Source organism: Pavona decussata, unplaced genomic scaffold (genome assembly GCF_977016875.1).
Source record: "Pavona decussata unplaced genomic scaffold, jaPavDecu1.1 SCAFFOLD_262, whole genome shotgun sequence".
Lineage (NCBI taxonomy): Eukaryota > Metazoa > Cnidaria > Anthozoa > Scleractinia > Agariciidae > Pavona > Pavona decussata.
In genome coordinates this window covers 417,501-436,843 of record NW_028145665.1, presented here as the reverse complement: position 1 = coordinate 436,843, position 19,343 = coordinate 417,501, and the positions used below count along the sequence as shown (strand labels likewise).

The window sequence follows — 19,343 nt, the reverse complement described above, 5'->3', positions numbered from 1 at the left end:
AGACTTTCCGAGAAACGAACCGTCGTGTTCTTTTGAGTTAGAACGAAAATTGCTTTTCACGCCAATTTGATCAAGGTTGACATCTTGTTCTCGGCGCAGCTTAATTAGTTTCAGAAGGAAGAGTGAACCAGTGGTTAATTTTGCTTTGCTGATAAGGAAAATAAGTCAAAACAGCCACATGTGAAGAAAAAGATGGTAAAGGGCTGAAAATAGGGTGACTCAACGTTAATTCACTGGCGCGGTTTGTTTTGGGCTGACCGCTCATTTTGCCCCGTTTAACTTAAATGTTATCTAGTGTTTCCGTGAGACAATCATGTTGTAAAACATGCTATGGCTTTTAAGAGGACAAACGCAACGGCGAGTGAATTTTTAAGGTGATTGACTCAGAAAATCGGGTGAAATGGTGAACAAAATGTAAAAAAGGAAAAAAAAACATGCCTAATTCTGCCTCACGATGGCGTAATAAAATGTAGCATTGATGTGATTTAATGTGAATGTAGGTGATGAAGCCTTGCCGTGAAGGGCGCTTTAATAGTTGTAAGTACGTTTCGATCGAATGCAGGCCAGGCAGGTACAGTGTATGTTTTGGTGGAAAAAGCGCTTCTTTTCAGACAACTGTTCAGAGTCCCCACATGACCTGAATAAAAACTTTCCTGCGTAATGCTGTAAACTGTTGCTGTGGTTGTGAGTGCAACTGTCGAACCTTTGTAGAAAACTGAAATTTATTTATCAGAATTAATTACTAACTTTTTGTTTTCGCACAATAACAAATCAAAAGTTGATAACCACTCTAAAGAATACCCTTTACCACCCAAAGCAAAAAAGCGGAGAATTTATTCAACAACTGTAAAAAAAAAATTATCTGTTTAGAATAGTTTTCGGCTCCGAAATACTTTTTTTCGTTTTTTTTTTCTTTCTTTTTTTTCACAAACGCGAAATGACACTTCAAACTATGTATCGCAAAACCCGCAACTTGTCTGGGATTTGGTCCCCAGGCCTCTCCCGTTGCATTGTCGAGTCTCTCAGAACGATATTAGGGACTGGCAACTACTGTGTAACCACATTTGGCGCCATATGGCAAACGTCGGCTGTTTTGGTTGAATTTGGTCGAGTTTTGAGACTTTTTCTTACGCTTCACGAATCCAAAGCGGTGATTTAAAGATAGTGGCTGGAAGAGATGATTCTGTGCTCGACATTGACTCAGGAAAAGGTGAAAATAATGGAGAATTTCGATTTGCTGACGAAGATGATTTTCCCCTACTGAAGACACAGACGAAGCAATTATGGACGATGTGGTTTGTGAATGAATACGAAAATACATGTATATGTGACAGTGAGGTAAGAACTTTATTAAAATCCTGTTAAATAATACATGTTACCTTGTGGCTGTGTGAGCATTATATGAGCTTATATGAACATTTTCATCTGATTTATTCGGCCTTCTAAATTCTAATTTTGAATTTCAAATAGCAATTAAACAGGTAATCTGAGTTGCATTCTCCAAAAATATAAGTCTTAATGCTTGCCTTGATATTTACCATCTTTCTCGGAGATTAATTAATATATTAGAGGTGACTGATTTTGCAAGAGAAATCAAAAGGTGATTTTTTTGTGCAGAGCTACACTGTAAGTGATTTCAAAGTACTATAAAATTTGCATAATTGTACAAAGTATGACTATACAATAACAATAACAATAACAATAACAATTATTTATTATTGAAGAAAACACTTAACAAATTGTTGCTCACAATTAGTCGGGTTATTTTGAGGTGGGCAACATTTGTAAATGTTTACAACACTTAATAAGTAAATAAAAAAGAAATGACGATAACACTTTTAAAACACTTTTGTCACTGCCAGGAAAGATTAGATTTCCTAACCAAGTTTCAAAAGCTGCAATTCTTCACTTGTGAATTTTCATGTTGGCAAATTATATCCAGTTTTCGAAAGAAAAGGCTGCATGGCCTTTGCAGATTTAACAATGAAAAGAGAAAGCCTTTAGGAAGATTCAACAGCTTAAATGTGTGACAGTTGCACTAACTCATGTAAATTCACAATCACAACAAAATAATTTATTTAGTGTTCAGACCATGTGAGGACTCTGAATACCAGGTTGATATAATTATCTAGTCACGTCTGACTTGGCTGTCCATGGTGAAATCTAATTTGGCATGTTTGATTGTAAATTTGTACCATTTTTGACTCATGAATGCAGGCATGTGCAAGAACGAGTTATTGCGATCTGGGGATTTTCACTTGGTCGGCGGGTTGTTAACTTTCATGAATGCACAGTAAATGAGTTATCATAATGTAGGGAAATTTTACTCGGACATTGGTCCGAAAATTTTCCAATTTTGAGATGTTGAAAACGGTGAATCAAAAGAGGAACTTCTAAGGAATGGTTAACAGCTTTAACAGGGGAAAATCATGCATTAACGGCAAAGTCATTTTTCTTCGATTTGTGGTTTTATCAACCTGATGAGCAGGTGGATCTCAAATCAACTTTTAATCTGCGGACTTTGGTAACGTTCAAGTGCTTCTAGGAATATAACACACAAATAATATTATTACAGGTTCTAATGTGAGTTTGTACTGAAATACTATTCTAATAGACTGATTTTTCATTTTCCGAACAGTTCTTGCAAAATGTTTGAAAAACATGCTCTGATAAATTCGCTTCAAAATTGACTTCAAATCGCTTGCAAGGTGTCTCGCGGCAAAAATTATACACTTTTGCTCTTAGGGCTACAATGCATAACAAGTTAAGACCTATCTGAGTAAATTTTTGTTTATTAAGGAAAGCTTTTTGTATATTTCCTATTTTTATTGAGGAAACTTGGCAACTTGGAATAATGTTGTGTAAACAAGGGCAGCACTAAAAGCCAGAATCAGGAAAACAGTAACTGGAAAGGAAAATCTGGAATCCGGAATCGGAAACTACAATATGAAAATAAAACATTTAATGCTAGTGAAAAAGTGAATGTTTAGTTCAAAGTAACGTCCTCGTCAAATGTAAATTTGATATTTTTCGATAGGTGACACCAGAGAATAAAACTAATTAATTTAGTCATTATTTCCTGCCAATGAAAAGTAAGTGTTTCTCACGGGTTAAAAACTGATCGCCCATGAACTTAAGAAAACTAATTTCATAGTCTATAAGTCACCTCTATGTTTTGCTTTGAAACTCTATTAAGACTCTATCAAAACAAGTTGAAGCGGGGTGTCCGGAAAATAGACGAAACAAAAGAGGCAGAAGATATGCATTCACGCAACTAACCACCTCTTAATTGGAAAGTCCGCCATCTGTGCGGTGTGAAGCAATTAATGTTGTCTCCGAGTCACCTCTATGTTGTCTCTCTCTGTCCCATAGGACATTGCTTCCTTTATAAAGAGTCCTTTCATTTATGCCAACAAGTGATATGAGTTTTTTATTCTGTATTTTTTACCCCAAGTCATGTATTTCGCCATTAAATATTCCTAACCGTATTCATTATAGTTTCTGATTCTGGATTCCGGATTCCGGTTTCTGTTTTCTGGATTATGGCTTTTATAATTTTAGTGCTGCCCTGTAAACAAACACGTGTCCTCGCAAGCAAATTCACCCAAGTTACGCGAGAATGGAATTTCATCTAACATTTTGAAACTTTTAGACCTTTACATGTATTTTGTTTAGTAAATTGTATTCATTGATTAGACATTCTAACTATTCTAGACTAACAGGGTGCTGTTTCTTTACGACTTGCAAGTTGTGTAAATACTAATGTTTATTTATTACCAATATGCATTGCTAATTTGTTGAATTGCTGGACTAACAAGTACCACATTACCACTATCCTCTTCCGCATTCACGAGTTGGCTCACAGTTGATTTTTTATAGATCTATTCTTTGTGTTCCCTATGGCCTAATCATAATTAATGTCCTTGATTAATTGAATAATGTGCTCTGTTCAGTCAAGCCCTCAACCTGGAAATGACTCACAGGCCCAGTCACTTGGAAGCATGCATGTGGGGCTTATTAAGAAGCATGCTGGTTGTCTTTTTCTTCTGCTATTCTCTACATGTATAAAGAAATGTGTTCTAAACAATCATCTTTACACACTCATGTCTACATGTACTGCTGTGGTTTATATTGGCAGTTAACCCACTTGTCTCATTCAAAGATAAAGAAAAAAAATGAAATTATTCTTATGATCACCTGTACTGGGTTTTTAACTAACTGCGAGCCAGTGAGGGATGCAAGCCGAGAAAACTTGTTTTATAAGTCTCATGAGTTGAGTTATCAGTCAGGTATTTTTTTATTTTACTTATTTATGTGACTTCGCCTTCAAACTTAAGACTATAAACAGAACATAACAACATGAAACAGAAAATAAACGATTACTGGGTTAAGGCAGGGTGACCACAACAGCTAGCGCCAATTACTGTGGGCCCAAAGCACTGAAAATAGCAATTAAGGTTAAGCACTCAATTGAACATGTAGGGTTAAGTGCTGACAACTTTGATTAAGGTTAAGCACTCATTGTATTGATTGGAGTTTAAAGCATTGACTGTAGTGATAAGCATTAGCTAAAAATTAAAATAATAATGTATTTCTCTATATATGTAAGTTTAGGTTTGCCATTGCCTTGACCCACAGTTCACACGCCTTGTATATTTGTAAAACTCAACTGGACTTAAGTCTGGGATGTCCTTATGGGTACCTTCCTTTTTTTGTTTATGGCATCACCTTTAATAAAAGAGCAAGTGCTATCAGACCACAATAATTATTATGAGATTACATCACAAAGACAAATAATGGCTTTAAGAGATAAAGCTTTGTTTAGAAGAGTACAATCATGTTAGTGCATTTTGATCAAATGCTGTGGCAAAAAGACAGTCTTGGCAAGAGGATTGGTAGTAGGAAGAATTTATTGGCGGAAATTTCCAACCTCGTTTGCAGGGTCTCTCCTCTTCACGTCCCAGGGAGCGAGAGAGGGGAGACCCTGGTTGGGGCTGGTCACGTGTCTCCCAGAGAAAAATTAGACCCAGGGAGGAGTCCTTCACTTGCTATGTTTTGTCAAGATTTATTGTCCACTCCGAAACAAGACTTCCCCTTTGCTGTGCGAAGCCCACGCGAAAACTCATTCAACTGGCTATGTTTTTCAGTAGTCTTCATTTTGCGAGCCATTGTAGCATTAATCTGAAAGCTTAACAAAGTCCGTTGTCTCGAAGCGCTGTACTTTGGAAAATCACTGTGTATACATGACAAAATTAACCGTGGACAAACAGCGCCTTCCCCTTCAATTCATGGAGTTGTAATCGTGGTTTATTCTAGCTTTGAATGTGCTGATGAAAGATCAGATCTGAAGAACTAAGGAAGGAAACTTGAAAGGAATCGGGCCTATGTCTAACTGTTCTGAAAGGACATTCTGCAGCAATTACGCTGCTAACAGAGCGTTTCTTTCTGGAAAATATTTTAGCATAAGCGCAGTCGTTCGGTATTTAGCGTCGTTGGTTTGTTTACGTCCCCTTTTCTCTCGGGACGTAAACAAACCAACGATGCAAAATACTAGAGACGCGAACGACCACGCACATGCTAAAAGATTTGCAATCTTGAAAGAAAGGCTCTGTTAGCAGGGTTGCAACAACAAACAATACACAGGAAATAGCACATGAGCAGAACACTTTCGGAAGGAGGATGTACGGTATAACAACATGTAGATGGTAAATATTTCACGGATCTTTTTAATGAACAAAGAAAACACTTTTGAAATACCGTAATCGTTGTAAAACAATAACGAAATAACCTTTGTTCCAGTTGATGGTGTTAATTTAGTCTGCGGCTACAATGGCTCCGAGATACATTTCCGGTCACGTTTGATTCTTTCCTGGCCGTCAAATGCGGCGCGGAGGATGACTCCTCGATGCACCGCTTGACCTTAACAATGCCTGACTTTCAGAGATCATGGACTTGACCACTCTAAAAGTAGATGTGGCAAAAATTCACTTTGTGGAAGTGCGTGGCCATAAAGCTCCTCAGCTACCACCAGAAGTAGTTGATTCCCTTTGCTGTAAAGATTTCGCCAATGACTTGTATCTCCAACTGCTTTACAATGTCGATAGCAGCTCACATTCACAGATTCCCTCACTTTATATACCTTTTTAGGGGTTTCTGAATGACCACTTGACATGACCTTTGAAACACACGCGAATCGCAAGTTGACTTGACTGGGGCATGTTTTCCCATCTCCGGTACACTTAGTATAGGCAAACTGACACTCAAACACCCCTCTCTCCAGTCATTTATTTGTAATCTCCCAGTTTCTGGGAGACACGTGACCAGCCCCAACCACGGTCTCTCCTCTCTCGCTCCCTGGGACGTGAAGAGGAGAGGCCCTGGGAACGAGGTTGGGAAATTTCATGCCTTGGGAAAAATAAAGAGGTCTAGGAAAAAATGCTCAAAGCATATATTCAAGCTAATTATTGTTCTTGAATATTCAGACCTTAAAGTTTTGTGCCATTCTTACATGTACTATTAATAATTGTAATAGTTTACATGTACTTCAAATCAGTGTTTGATTTTAACTAGTCCAGTAGCTCATCTAATTAAATGTCTTTTTTCAGACTCCCAGATGGCTGTAAGGAGGATAGGACTTTCTAAACCAGTGAGTAGGATACATATTGGGCATGTATATACATGTACATACTTGTACTTTTGTCTAAAAACATTGACTACATTACTTGCAATCGGACGTTAAAATTTCGGTTGTTTAATTTTCGGACACTTTTTCCCTCATTTCGGACAATTTTCGGACAAACATTTCAGACACTGCGCTGAAACATGCCCAAAGTAAATTTACGACTAAAAAACATGAATTAGACTGAAATAAAATCTTTGAAAATGATAGTTTTACTGTATCTTCAAGGTTTTACAGCCGGATACACCAACGAGAAAATAACACAAACCCAATCAAGCTTATGACTCAAGCAGTGTCTCAAATGCTTACCTTTCCAGTGATTAAAAGAACGACTGAGCAAAGCCGCCTAATCCGAATTCTAAACATATCATGTACATTGGCTTTGAATATGTGATGCTGTCGCCCAGAAAGTACTTTTAAAGTTTTATATTATACTGTAAAAATTTCGGACGCTTTAAATTTCGGGCGCTTAAAAATTTCGGACGGTTTTATTTTCGGACACTTTTTTTGTCCGAAATTAAAATCGTCCGAAATTTTTTGCAAGTAATGTACTATCAAACTGTTTCTGACAATGCACTTGGGTAACCTCAGCAAGCTTCATTGATAATATACTGCATAAATTACATGTATGTAAACTGCTGAAAATCCCGGCAGCTTTATAATAATATTAATACTAACAGTGAAGAGAACTTTAACTCAGTGTTTTTAATAACTGTATTTAATATTCATTAATTAGATCATGTGAAGTATTTGTGTTTGAAAATGTCTTAGGTTATTTCTTTGACCAATCGCAATACTGGCTGTAAGTATTGATATTTAATTTACATTATTATTACCAGGAGGAAATTCAAGTTCAGATTGCAGTTTTTGCATCAAGGGCAGTTGCTGGACAAGTGTGGTACCTGCGGATTGTGATAATGAGACATGATCAAGATGATGCTACCTTTAAGGTAATTTTGTGCTTCCTGTTGGACTCATGGTTTGACTAATTGTCTTATAACCAGAGGATTGAAGAGTCAGTGGTCACATCTAGATTCAGTATTGTGTTGTTGTGTTGCTTCCTTTTCACTTCACATTTAGTTTTTCTCTTCCTTAGTGAAGAATACTTCAGTTGGTTTGCAGCTCAAAGTGTTTTGTTACCCCGGCAATGTTCAGTTTTAAAACAGCTGGTCCTACATGTAGTTGTTCAAAGGGTGGATAATTTTATCCACTGGATAGTTCTGGCAGATACTGTAAAATGTGTGCAAGATTTTCACGATAGTCCTACATGTATAATTTGTGAATAGTCTTAGAGTAGAAGCATATGTCAAATTTAAGAATGGGATTGCGTGGAAAACTTTGCAAAACAATTGGTTGGAGTATATTTGCTCTGCTGGATAGCAACTTATCCAGTGGATAAAGTTATCCGTTCTTTGAACAACTGGGGCCAGGGCAGTAAATCCTGTGTTTAAGACTAGCATGCCATCTATTGTGATTTAAAGCACAAAATATTGCATTCTTGACTCCTGAATTTGGGGGCCCACTAAACATTGTGTGGTTATTGTAAGTTATAAAGACGAATTTATGGTTTAGGACTGCTGTTGATGTGCAAGGTAGTTAAGCTGAGAGGAAGTGTAAACTTGTATGGTAACCCCTGTTTTCGAATTGGTAGACTTATAAAGTTCTTTGAACAACTAGGGCCAGGGCTGTAAATCCTGTGCTTAAGACTAGCATGCCATCTATTGTGATTTAAAGCACAAGATATTGCATTCTTGACTCCTGAACAGGGTTTGAGCTAGGAATTGATCACTGGGGGACAATTTGTCCCCTTGGCTAAAATTTTGGGGGACATTTTTATTTTTAGGGGGACAGATAAATTAATTTTTATTCAACAGTTTTTTTACATTGATACAGGCAAGCCAACAAAAACTTTTTTTTTAGCTGATCCTTGTAATACAAGAACAGTGATCAACACAAACAAGAAAAGTTAAGTTATTAGTGTCAATACTTTTTTTTCTCGTCATATTTAAACAGAGGATCAATGACTATACTTTATACTTCAAAACATTTCACAGCAGAATCTCGTCTCGGCATCCCCTTGTAAACTTCAATTCCTTTCTTAATTACTGGTAGACGTACATGTACTAATTCTTCTGTTGGTTCTAGCCCAAACATCAAAGTCCCTAACCCTAGTTTGTCAATGTTAGACTTCAGAACAGTAGCAATAGCATCTTGCATACCTTCCGCACTTTGATGAGAATGATAGGTAGCATTTCCTCCCACTCGAAGATTCTTAACACTTTCGAGGCCAACTTCATCCAGAAAATTGAGTAGTGAGTCATATTTGACTGTGGTTACGTCCTCTTTGGCCAGCCAGTAGAGGGCTCTCATTGCTCTGAGGATGGCTTGCGATTGTTCTCTAAGAGCATGGCGCTGTGTGTTGCTGAATGTATCCCTCATAGCTTCTTCATTGACAGCATCCTCATGCTCTTAACAGTCTTTATGTCTTTGCAGAGTTGAGGTTCTAAAATTTGTACACCCTTCTGCCGATACAAAGGGGTTGTCTTCTTAGATTTCCGACAAAAATAGCAGAACATCGCCTCCTTTTCATAGTGCAACCATGTGTGATCTCACAACCAACTTTTCTGGAAAGTTCGTGATTTTCTCGGTTTCCTTTGATCCTCATCCGATTCTTCCTGATTAATTCACTGTTCTTCTTCTGTATCATTTTTCTGATTCAGTCTGGCTTCGATTTGTAGCGAAAAAGCTTTCTATTGTGAAATGTGACTTGAGAATGAACTTTGAAGGAACAACGTGCGGTAAAATATACTTTCCACGTTCTGTTTAACTTGCAATCTCTGGGATCCCTTCGTGTCTGCTTCCGTTCGAGTTTTTTCCCTTAATTTTGAAGGAGACAAATTGTCCCCTTGGCCGTTTTTTTTAAGGGACAATTTCAATTGCAGTGTGGGATTGGCGAAATGGCGCGGCCCGGCTCAAACCCTGCCTGAATTGGGGGGCCCACTAAACATTGTGTGGTTATTGTAAGTTTTAAAGAAGAATTTGTGGTTTAGGACTGCTGTTGATGTTTCAAGCTAACAAGCTGATAGGAAGTATAAACGTGTATGGTAACCCCTGTTTTCGAATTGGTAGACTAATTAATAAAGTGCTTTTATTGATGAAAATTTAAGTTCTATCCATGGCCGTGGAACAATTCTTTTAGTGCGTTTTAGTCATTCTTTTAAAAATCTCTGATCAATGGGCACATACAGGACTTCACTTTTACAACATGGTAGGAAATCAAGGCAATTAATTAACAAATTGTGTAAAATTTTACAGACTATATGTCTCATGAAGTGTAGAATCTTGAAGTTAAAACTATGAAATTGATTAGAAGGAAAAGAAAATTTCGTGAGTGGGAGACTTCAATACATTAATTTGACCTGATATTCTGGTCATTTTTTATAGACTGTGAAGGATCGAGAAATTGCCAGCAAGTATCACTTGTTACAGACTTTCCCATTCAGTATCTCCTCAGACATTGCCATCTCACTGAAACATCAATGCCCTGAACATTTTAAACTTACGACTGAAAATTACCAAGTGAGTTAAATAGAATTGTGTATGTAGTCACATGTACTAACTTATATTGTTATTATTTTTAGCTTTTTGTATCATTTCTAACGTTGGTGTGATGTCTAATGACCTAACGGACAAAACTGAATGTAATTGTAAACTAATGTGAATTTGCTGCAGGGTGTACAGTCAAAATATTGCATCACACAGTCATACTCTTTAGAGTTATGTTGCACCTGAGGGTGTTGGCCAGGAATGAAACAATCTTTGCCTGATGGTCACCGTGGTCAAATACTCAGCAACAGAAAATGTAGAAAATTACTTGAAGAAAAAAATTCAACTTGCTTTTGCCCTTTCACTCTACTCTGAAGCATATAAGCCACAGCAGCCCACTGACGGTTCGTTTCTGCAGCCAAGACTCTTGTGGGAAACAACAACAATGATGTTTATTAACAAATAACAGCTGGTGATTGGTAGATTTTGACTGATTTTCAAAATTAGTTACTGTATTTCCTACATTTCTATCAACAGGAGGTTGACTATACCATCATTCAAAATCTCTTGCATGGTTTTTGGTTTGTGATTGAGTTCCATTTGGAACACTTGGGCAGTGAAGCCGACCAGTTTGTGGGTAATGTGTGTGTGGAACCCAAAAATTTCCCTTTGGATGTAGAATGTCCAATAAACAAGAAATTCAATCTTGGCATCTCAGAAGAGTTTGAGTTGAAGGTAAGTTATTGGTAAAAGTGATTGATGAGTGATGTGAATGGCTGTATTTCATTTTAGAGGTGTAGGGCCATAGTGTTTAGTGTGTTGGTCAGTGGTTCAAGGCTGAGCATCTGCTGATCTGAAGTCTTCTAAGACCAGAAACTGAATTTTGGAAAAATTGAAATCCAGATGTCCCTGGTTTAAAGTCCTGCTCTGGATGTTAGCTGGAGTTGTTCCTCAGTAGCTCCAAGTTTAACTCATTTGCCAGGCTTGTAAATCACCAGCTGATGGACCTGCCTCCTTCCAGTTGGGATTTGTTGATCATGTTATTGTTCAATTAAATTTAGATCATTATTTCTTTGTGAACGTTTAATGCTCAGCCTCACTGGAGCACTTGTGCTATAATCACAATCTGCTACCCAGAGTCCTCAGGCTTTTTGGTCAGCAGGTGGGCACCAGGAGAGACTCTGGGGACATCGATAAAATTCAAATTTTTTGATTGTCTTTTTTCCTTAACGGTTTCCATTGTTTTACCGCAGAAATCCTGCGGTAATAAAATTCGATGTCCCCAGAGTCTCTCCTGGTGACTAACCGCTTGCCAAAGAGCCTGAGGACTCTGGGTACGATGATTGCTATAATCACTGCTGAGGGTAATTAATACAGTTTATTACTGTTGTTGTTGTTGTTGTTGTTATTATTATTATTGTTATTATTATTATTATTATTATTTTAACAGCACTATTTTACACTGCTAAAAAGGAAAAGAAGAATTAAAACCAAACATTTTCGATTGATCAAGCTATCTTCAGGGTAAAAAGACTGTCCGCTACATGCACATTTTACAGTATGTGCTTCAGGTGATTCCTTATGGGAACAGTTTAGCTATCGTAAGAATGGACTTGTTTGTTCACGCTGGGGCTCCAATTTGTTGGATCATTCAGCCTTCAATTATTCTACGCTTGTGAAAAGATTTTGCCCTACAAAGGATTCACTAACTAACTGAATGGGTTGGATTCTCACGTACATGTAGAACTGGAGTTGGTGGTTTCAAATCTTGGTGTAAGCACCAACAAGGGTCTTTAACCCATTTCAGTCTTACAGTACTTGTAGAACTGTTTTCTTTGCCATTTTGTATGTGTGATGTACCATTTAAAAGGTCTTCATGAGTGAAATTTGTTTCTCATGTCAAGATAACTGAAGGAAGTCAGGTCTTTGACAGAAATACATGTAGTTCCAAACGTCAAAATGAAAAATTACAAAATTTCACTGATCGTTTCATGGGATAGATCTACCCCCAAATTGTAGCTTAATTTGCAGTTTTTAATGCATAGAAAGTTCTGTCCAGGAGATATTGTCAGAGTCTGTAAGTGCATCAAATTGAAACATTTGAAAAATTGTAGAAGTGGTAAACCACATCATAGATACCAGGGGGTACTATTTTTTTCTTTAACCCTCTCCCGCCCAAAAGTGCCATATGGCACAAGATGCAATAATGAGCACAATATTTGGTCAATTTGTGTGAAATTTGCACAACCAAAAGATCTTGGAAAGATCTACAAATTTAAGGCATAAAATCATGCCCCCCTCCTATATGAGACTTTATTTACCACCCCTCAAACTTTTGGATTTTCTTTTCCTTTGTACGTTAAGGGTCCAGCTGATATCTGACAACAAGCAATGCACTGAGAGCTGTACATTAAGCTATAGTTTAGGGGGATACCCAGTATATACAACGAATAGGGAAATTTTCAATGTTTTTCTTCTTTCGTTTTTGAGTTTTCTCACTCTAATATGTGACCTCCTCCATCTCTGTTGGTGTGATTTATAGCACACCCCAGAAAATACCTTTTAAATGGTATATGACATGTGGTCTCCCAGTTCATAGTTAGCAATTTAGAAAATTTGACATTTCCCTCGGGCGGGAAAGGCTAGTGGGTTACCGGCAGGAAAGGGTTAATCCTATAAGTTGTTTGTCATGCCAACCGCAGGGGATGCGTCCCCCATCATGCCAAACAATGTGGTCGTGTTTTTGTTTTGTCTGCTTATTTATTGAACGTGGAATGGTAATATTGATGGTTGATATCCCTTTTGACACTAAGCCAATTAAAACCCTGTAATTACATTATCCAATGATCCAGTTTTTAATAATGATTATTATACAATGTGGTATTTCCTTAGCAGACTGATTCATCATCTCCTCGGAGCTGTGACCCTGCTGACTGGGATCCCCTTGAGTCTGGTATGCCCAGCAGGAAGGACACCACACTGTCCAGTGCAAGCAGTGGGGTCAGCAGTGGCTCCCCACTCAGCCACTCTCCTGCTGCCAGCCGATCATCAAACTCCAGTTTGTCACCTAGGCAACAGTCCCCTGTGGAGTGGCAACATGGTGTCATCTTGGGAAACTTTGTAGATGGCAACAATGCTCTGCCCCCACCCCCAGACACTGCACTAATATGGGGACCTTACCATGAAAACGAGGTACATGTAGGCTTGTTTGTAGAAAATTAGTCCTTAAGAAGCGCCTAGGTGGCTAAATGGAGCTTTTACAGTGCATAACACAATAACATTGACATTGCTGAAACAGATGTTATTTTCTGGTTTGTAAAACTCAAATCACTTGAACTGATGACCCAAAATCCCAGAAAATGGCATCTTCGCAAAGTGTTAAATTTAAAAATTTCCCTTAGTGCGGATGTGTGGGGAGGGTGTTTCGAGACATCCCTATGGGCTAGCACATTAATCTTTTAGTGCTCAAAACTGGTGGTTGTTTTGTTTCTAGATCTGGCCTCCTGATCAACATACTACATTGCTGATTATGGCTGCCAGTTGCACTTTCTTATGGAGAATTTTCACTGCTTTTTTGAGCCCAAACAAATATTACCAGTTTTCCCTGTTGTTAACCCATTAGTATAACATGCCATGTATGGCTATTTTAGTCCTTAGCATGACCAAGTTTGACTGTACACACCTGTATGTGTTTTAACTTCATCAATAAGACATAATGGCCTTTGCTTTGTTTTTGACTGATTGTCAATTACTTCTGAGTTATCGCCTTAACTACAAAATGAAATTCAGTAAACCTGTAGTGAAGCAATCACGTAATATTTTATGATTCTGTTTGTCTCCATTTAGGTTTGCAAGCTCTGGCCACCATATGTTGACTTGGATGACTTTTCCAGGTAGGAAAAAGGTCCTCTTAGTAGTATGGCGGTATTGTTGTGTGATTTCAAAAAAACACTTAAATTAGATGGGTGCTTATTGTGTCATGTGGTACATGTACCATTCATTCCTCTTCAATGCTTCCTTGAATTCTTGTGTATTCCAGCCGTCTCATCTCGCAACATTAGGGACCTTCACATCAGAGTAAGAGTACGAGATTGAGTACAAGTATGACTTTCAAATTTCAGACTAATCACATTCCCCAGAACTGTTACTAATTCCGGTAGTTCACTAGCACATAAGGAGGTCCAAGAAACAAGATCAATGGGACATATGGTTATTTGAACCACACAAACTAGATTTCAAAAGTCGTAGGTGTAGTAAAATCGGAAGGTCCCTATTCTCTATCAGGAGAAAGTGACCAGAATTTCTTCTGCAGTGTGCAATACGCATTTTAAGGTTAATTTGATTTGAAGATGTACATGTTCACATTAGCTTGTACATGTATAGAACAGAAATGCTTAGGCCTTTTTCTCTCATTGAGGTTGTTTGTAAAATCCTTCAATTTGGGTGAATTTGCTGAATATCACAAATCGAACATTTCATGCTAGTCAGTACTGCTCAGCACTTTATAGTTTTGTCCACAGAAACTACCTTGAAGCATATAACACAAAGTGCTCAATAGCAATAACTTTACAACAGCACAAGTTACCCTCTTCAAGTTAACTGCGGTAGCTCATATAGGATGGGATAAATGAATGAATGAATGAATGAATAATTAAACAAATGGGAATTTCAGGGGAAATGCTGAGAGTGGCTATTCTGTCCATTGTTTCCTGATCTAATTGGAATCTGAAAACGTTGGTCTTTATGAAGGGCGGAAAACCCTAGGAGCAAGGGAAACAACTAGCAACAAACTCAACCCACATATCGTGTCAACTCTGGGAATCAAACCCGAGCCACACTGGTGGAAGGCGAGTGTTCTCACCATTGGGCCATCCATGTCCCCCCTTTATGTTACCTGCAAAAGGTGCTAAGTGCTTGTTTATATTTGTTAGGAAAGAAGGCCAAATAAATAAAAATGAGCAGTATGCTCAGACTCTTCAGGAGTTGAAGCGTGGAAGTCCCCCAGATGCAATACTTGGTATTGAGCTGTTACAGATGCGTGAGACTGGAGACCAAGGGAATGAGCAGAGCTGGTTGGCACAGGTAAGATGGTTGACTGCTACATGTTCAAAAACTGCTTGTTTTATGCTTCATTTTCCGGTGGTGAAAACATCAATTTAAAATGTCAGAGTGGTGTTTCTAGTCTGCTATGTCTTCATCCCTATCTGAACAACTATTGATACACTTTAGTACTGCTTGATTCAAATGAATAGTCTTGATCATAAGGGCTTCCTCCAGGGGATCCAAAGTTAGAAGCATTGTGTACAGCATAATGAAAAGGGTCTCAGGACAGTCCTGCTCAGTAGCTTTCATCTCAGTCACAGTGGTCACACTTCAGGGACTCATCCACAAACTCAAAAGTTAGAACCACCGTGTACAGGTTGATAAACATCAATGTTAGTTTTTGATCTCACTGCCCGCGTTGGTTTTGACGATTTTCAGTTCGGTTTGACAGTTGACTGTCTGCTTCGAGTCTTGATTCGCGACTCGATCCTGCATTCGCATGCGATTCTCGACTCTATCCTTTATACTCGATACTCATGCGATCCATTTCTTACAGGACGCCTCCCATCACGGCCTTACTATTGACAGCCTCGAGAGCCAAGCTGAGAAAAAGAAGAAAACGAAGGAGGAACACAGGCGGCTGCTTCAGGAGCGTAGAAGCCTCCTGCAGCAGCAGGATAGGGAAAAACAGGAAAGAGATGATCGCAAACTTGCCGAGGAACTGGCCTACAATGACCTCAAGGCTGCCGGGTTTGTTTCCTGACCCCAGGTGCATTATGAAGCCATACCCCAGTGTGATCTCCCGGGGGCCCCCATGAGGCTGGGGGGCTTCAGTAGCCAGGCCGGAAGTGACATCTCTGGAGAGCTCGATGCATTCAGCGGGCTAAGCAGCTTCCGTGGGTCTTGGGCGTCCCCATTGGCTAATAATGATGAGGTCATCGATGCATCAAAGATGACATCAGGCAATGGGGACATTTGGGTGCAGGAGTAAAGTGACGACACCACTGTTCATTAAGCAGTCTTTTGTGTAACTGATTATTGGTCAAAGCGTGTTTCTGTGTCCCATAGGCTAGATCAGGAAATCCAACCGAGTGGTTAAGTACGGGGTTTTTTGTTTTAGGCGTTTTATCGCTTTTTTTTTTTTTTACCGTGTGTTTGATTAGGGCCAGTCTGACTGGATGTGTTTGACTTTCGTGTTGCAATTTTTTTAAAAATTTCATTTTCAGTGTCGGCCAGTGGTTTAGGCTTTCAATGAAAAATCTGTTCAGGTTTTTCAGGAAAATGAACGCTTCGGTCTAAATTTAATCTTTTGAGAAGGATCGTGTGAGATTTTTTTTTCTCTTTGTAGGCTGCGATAAAAAAAAAAAAAAAATCAACCTTTTGGCTTCTCACGTCAAGGGAAACATGCCCTAGCTTTGTGTTGAGTTCATGTTTAAGATGTGACACGGCTGGGTCATCAGGTGTGCACGTGATCAATATCAAATGGAGTGACAAGCATTAGAACAAAAAACAAAACGTTACATGACGCTCCATCGAGTCTTAATTTCTAAAAAATTATGTTTGATGTGAATCAATTTGACAAGTTTTTTGGCTATTGGCTGTTGAAATGTTAGCCATTTGTGGATTCTCTTAATAGAGTTTTACAAATTCGGGGGAAAAAAGTCAGTGAAAATGGAAATCATTTGTCATTTTTAATTTTTGTGATGTGAGTTTTTCTCCTTGAAAGCCTCGCAGGTGCAAAAGTAGGAATTTGTTGTTCGAAGTCGTATACAGTGAAAGCATATTTGCTATAGTGTTGAAAAAGTTAAGATATAAATTTTTGACGAAAGTTTTTCAAACGTTTTGTCGCTGAAGAATTTACTGGCCTCCAATCGAATTTGTGGTTTAGTCACTGTAACACAGTGTAACAGTAGTATGGCGTCTTCGTGCTTAGTTCTTCATTTGTTTGTCACGCAATGCTTCAGAAGCGTTTCGTGACAAAGGAAAGAACCTCGCGAAGGAGACCAGCAGTAGTATTCAATTTTGTAGGCGAAATATTTATGACTCTTAACTGACTTAAGGCATTCCTTTGTTCTTTCAAGAATTATTAGCAATCCCGTGACTAACGTGGTTTTATATATATCGTGATAAAATTGTTGTGATTTGACCACTTGACAATTTTTCGTGTCGTATGTGTTTCGTTTTTTTAGATTGAATTGGAATATTAAGCGAACAAGGCTGTAAAATAGAATTGTGAAGTTATATTTTTGGCTAGGTCAGCGATAAACTCAAACAATGCTTAGTTGTGTTAAATGTAATTATGGTGATTTAATCAAGTTACTCGCATTGCATTTTCGTTAGGAACGTTATTCAAGGTTGTCCAATTTTTGGTTTTGCTTTACGATATTATCGCTTTGTTTTTTTTTTTTTTGATGTTTTTGTATTCGTGTTTGTCACTGTTTCAAGTAAATTCAATGTTTGTTTGTTGATGTTTGTTTTTTTTTTTCGGTGAAATTTAATTTTGTTAGAAATAGGTTTTTAGCTTTATTCAATAGTTTACAAGAAAACATAATTTTTACTCGGGGTATATGCAACTCCTTGTCGAAAAGACCAATTATTTTGTATCTCTACGTAGAATACAATTGGTTTCTATTGGAGCATTTAGGCCAGAACGATCTTCCATCTAAAAATTAAGTGACCCGCAATGCTCAAATGTGTGTTCATATTTCATCATCAGCGGTTTGAATTTTTTTAATCTTTAAGAAAAATATCTGAGTGCTGGCGTATATAAATGTCTCCGCTCTTTTCTGTGTGTATGAAGGGAGCGGGTTTTTTTTAATTCTAAAAGGCGATTTATCAGCGATATTTAGCCGATAAAAATATGTATAAAATATTACAATCTACAGAGGTGAATAGATCGAGAAATTTTGGCGCCAAAAAAAGACTTGGCGCCACATGCCACTTTTCGCGGCATTCTGTATTTGGGCAACTCGTCATTTGCTTTTCGGCGTTGGCTTTCATTTATCCGCAGGGAAGAGTGAGTGGTTGTTGTTTTGCAAGACAAGTCAATCTACGAGTGCGTTTGTCCCAATGAATGATTGAAAGCCAAACGACCTTGAAGCAGTGGATCTGTTGCGTGATTATATCCTTGATTTTAGTGCGTTAGATAATGAAGACGACTGGAAATAGAACACTGAAAAAAAAAAAAAAACGAAAACTCACGTTGTCATATCAGTATATTTTATTGTACAATAATTTGTATCTTGTAACTCCCAGTAAGAGGTTAATAAAAATTGTGAATAAATTGTATCACTGTTTGAACAATTCTGTGATTTTTTTGTCGCTTATCCCCCGGACTATAGGTGATAGGCAGGTTCAAAGTCATTAGACCTAGAGGGGTTTGAATGTTCATCGATTCGTATCTCCACATTTCTCCTGGTTTCCCCGATGTAATCAACACTGCCAGAACAGTCCTCTTTTTAGACCACATGTGATCTGTGAATGTTTTTGTCTTTAAGGTTGAGGACGATGAAAATGTCTTTGAAACCCGTGTTATTGTATAATAGTTTTGCTTCACTTCCTTTTTGGTTTGGTTTTAATCTTTTAACTTTGTAGCCTTGTAAAATAGTTTTGTAATAAGGAAGTGGATATTATTATTATTATTACTATTATTATTATTATTACTGTTATTATTATTATTATTATTATTATTATTATTACTGTTATTATTATTATTATTATTATTATTATTATTATTATTATTAATGATGTATTATTCTAGAAAGTGACACAGACATTCATGTACTCGCAAAAAAAGAAGAAATTCGAGTGCTCCTATCAGGAGTCAAACCCAAGGCCTTTCAATTACTAGTTCGGATGCTCTACTACTGACGTACAGGAGATTTGTTTTGTTTTTGTTTTTCATTCATTTTATTTTTTTTACCACACGTTCGACTTACCGCAATACCGCAAACCCCAATGTCCCCCTCCGATCGACTTGCGCGAATTTCACTGCAGTTGCACGGTGAAGAAATCATTGGTCTGAATCTTGTCAGATGTGACTCCTCTGCCTTTCTGCGCCCTATGCACAAAGTTT

At 37.9% G+C, this 19,343-nt stretch overlaps 1 protein-coding gene across 5 annotated transcripts; it reads left to right on the top strand.

Moving 5' to 3' along the window:
- The first annotated feature begins 1,064 nt into the window (after positions 1 to 1,064).
- LOC146455988 (uncharacterized) lies at positions 1,065 to 18,571 on the top strand. Of its 5 annotated transcripts, XM_085093578.1 has the most exons (9): positions 1,065 to 1,338; positions 6,606 to 6,646; positions 7,519 to 7,629; positions 10,124 to 10,258; positions 10,763 to 10,960; positions 13,118 to 13,417; positions 14,072 to 14,118; positions 15,157 to 15,307; positions 15,825 to 18,571. In XM_085093578.1, exons 2-9 carry the CDS (start codon positions 6,614 to 6,616, stop codon positions 16,029 to 16,031), a joined length of 1,182 nt encoding a protein of 393 aa, XP_084949704.1. In that variant the 5' UTR covers positions 1,065 to 1,338; positions 6,606 to 6,613; the 3' UTR covers positions 16,032 to 18,571. The 5 variants fall into 5 exon arrangements, with proteins under 5 accessions (XP_084949704.1, XP_084949703.1, XP_084949702.1 ...); XM_085093577.1 differs by lacking the exon at positions 6,606 to 6,646 and having other exon boundaries at positions 13,121 to 13,417; XM_085093576.1 differs by lacking the exon at positions 6,606 to 6,646.
- The last annotated feature ends 772 nt before the right edge of the window (positions 18,572 to 19,343 follow it).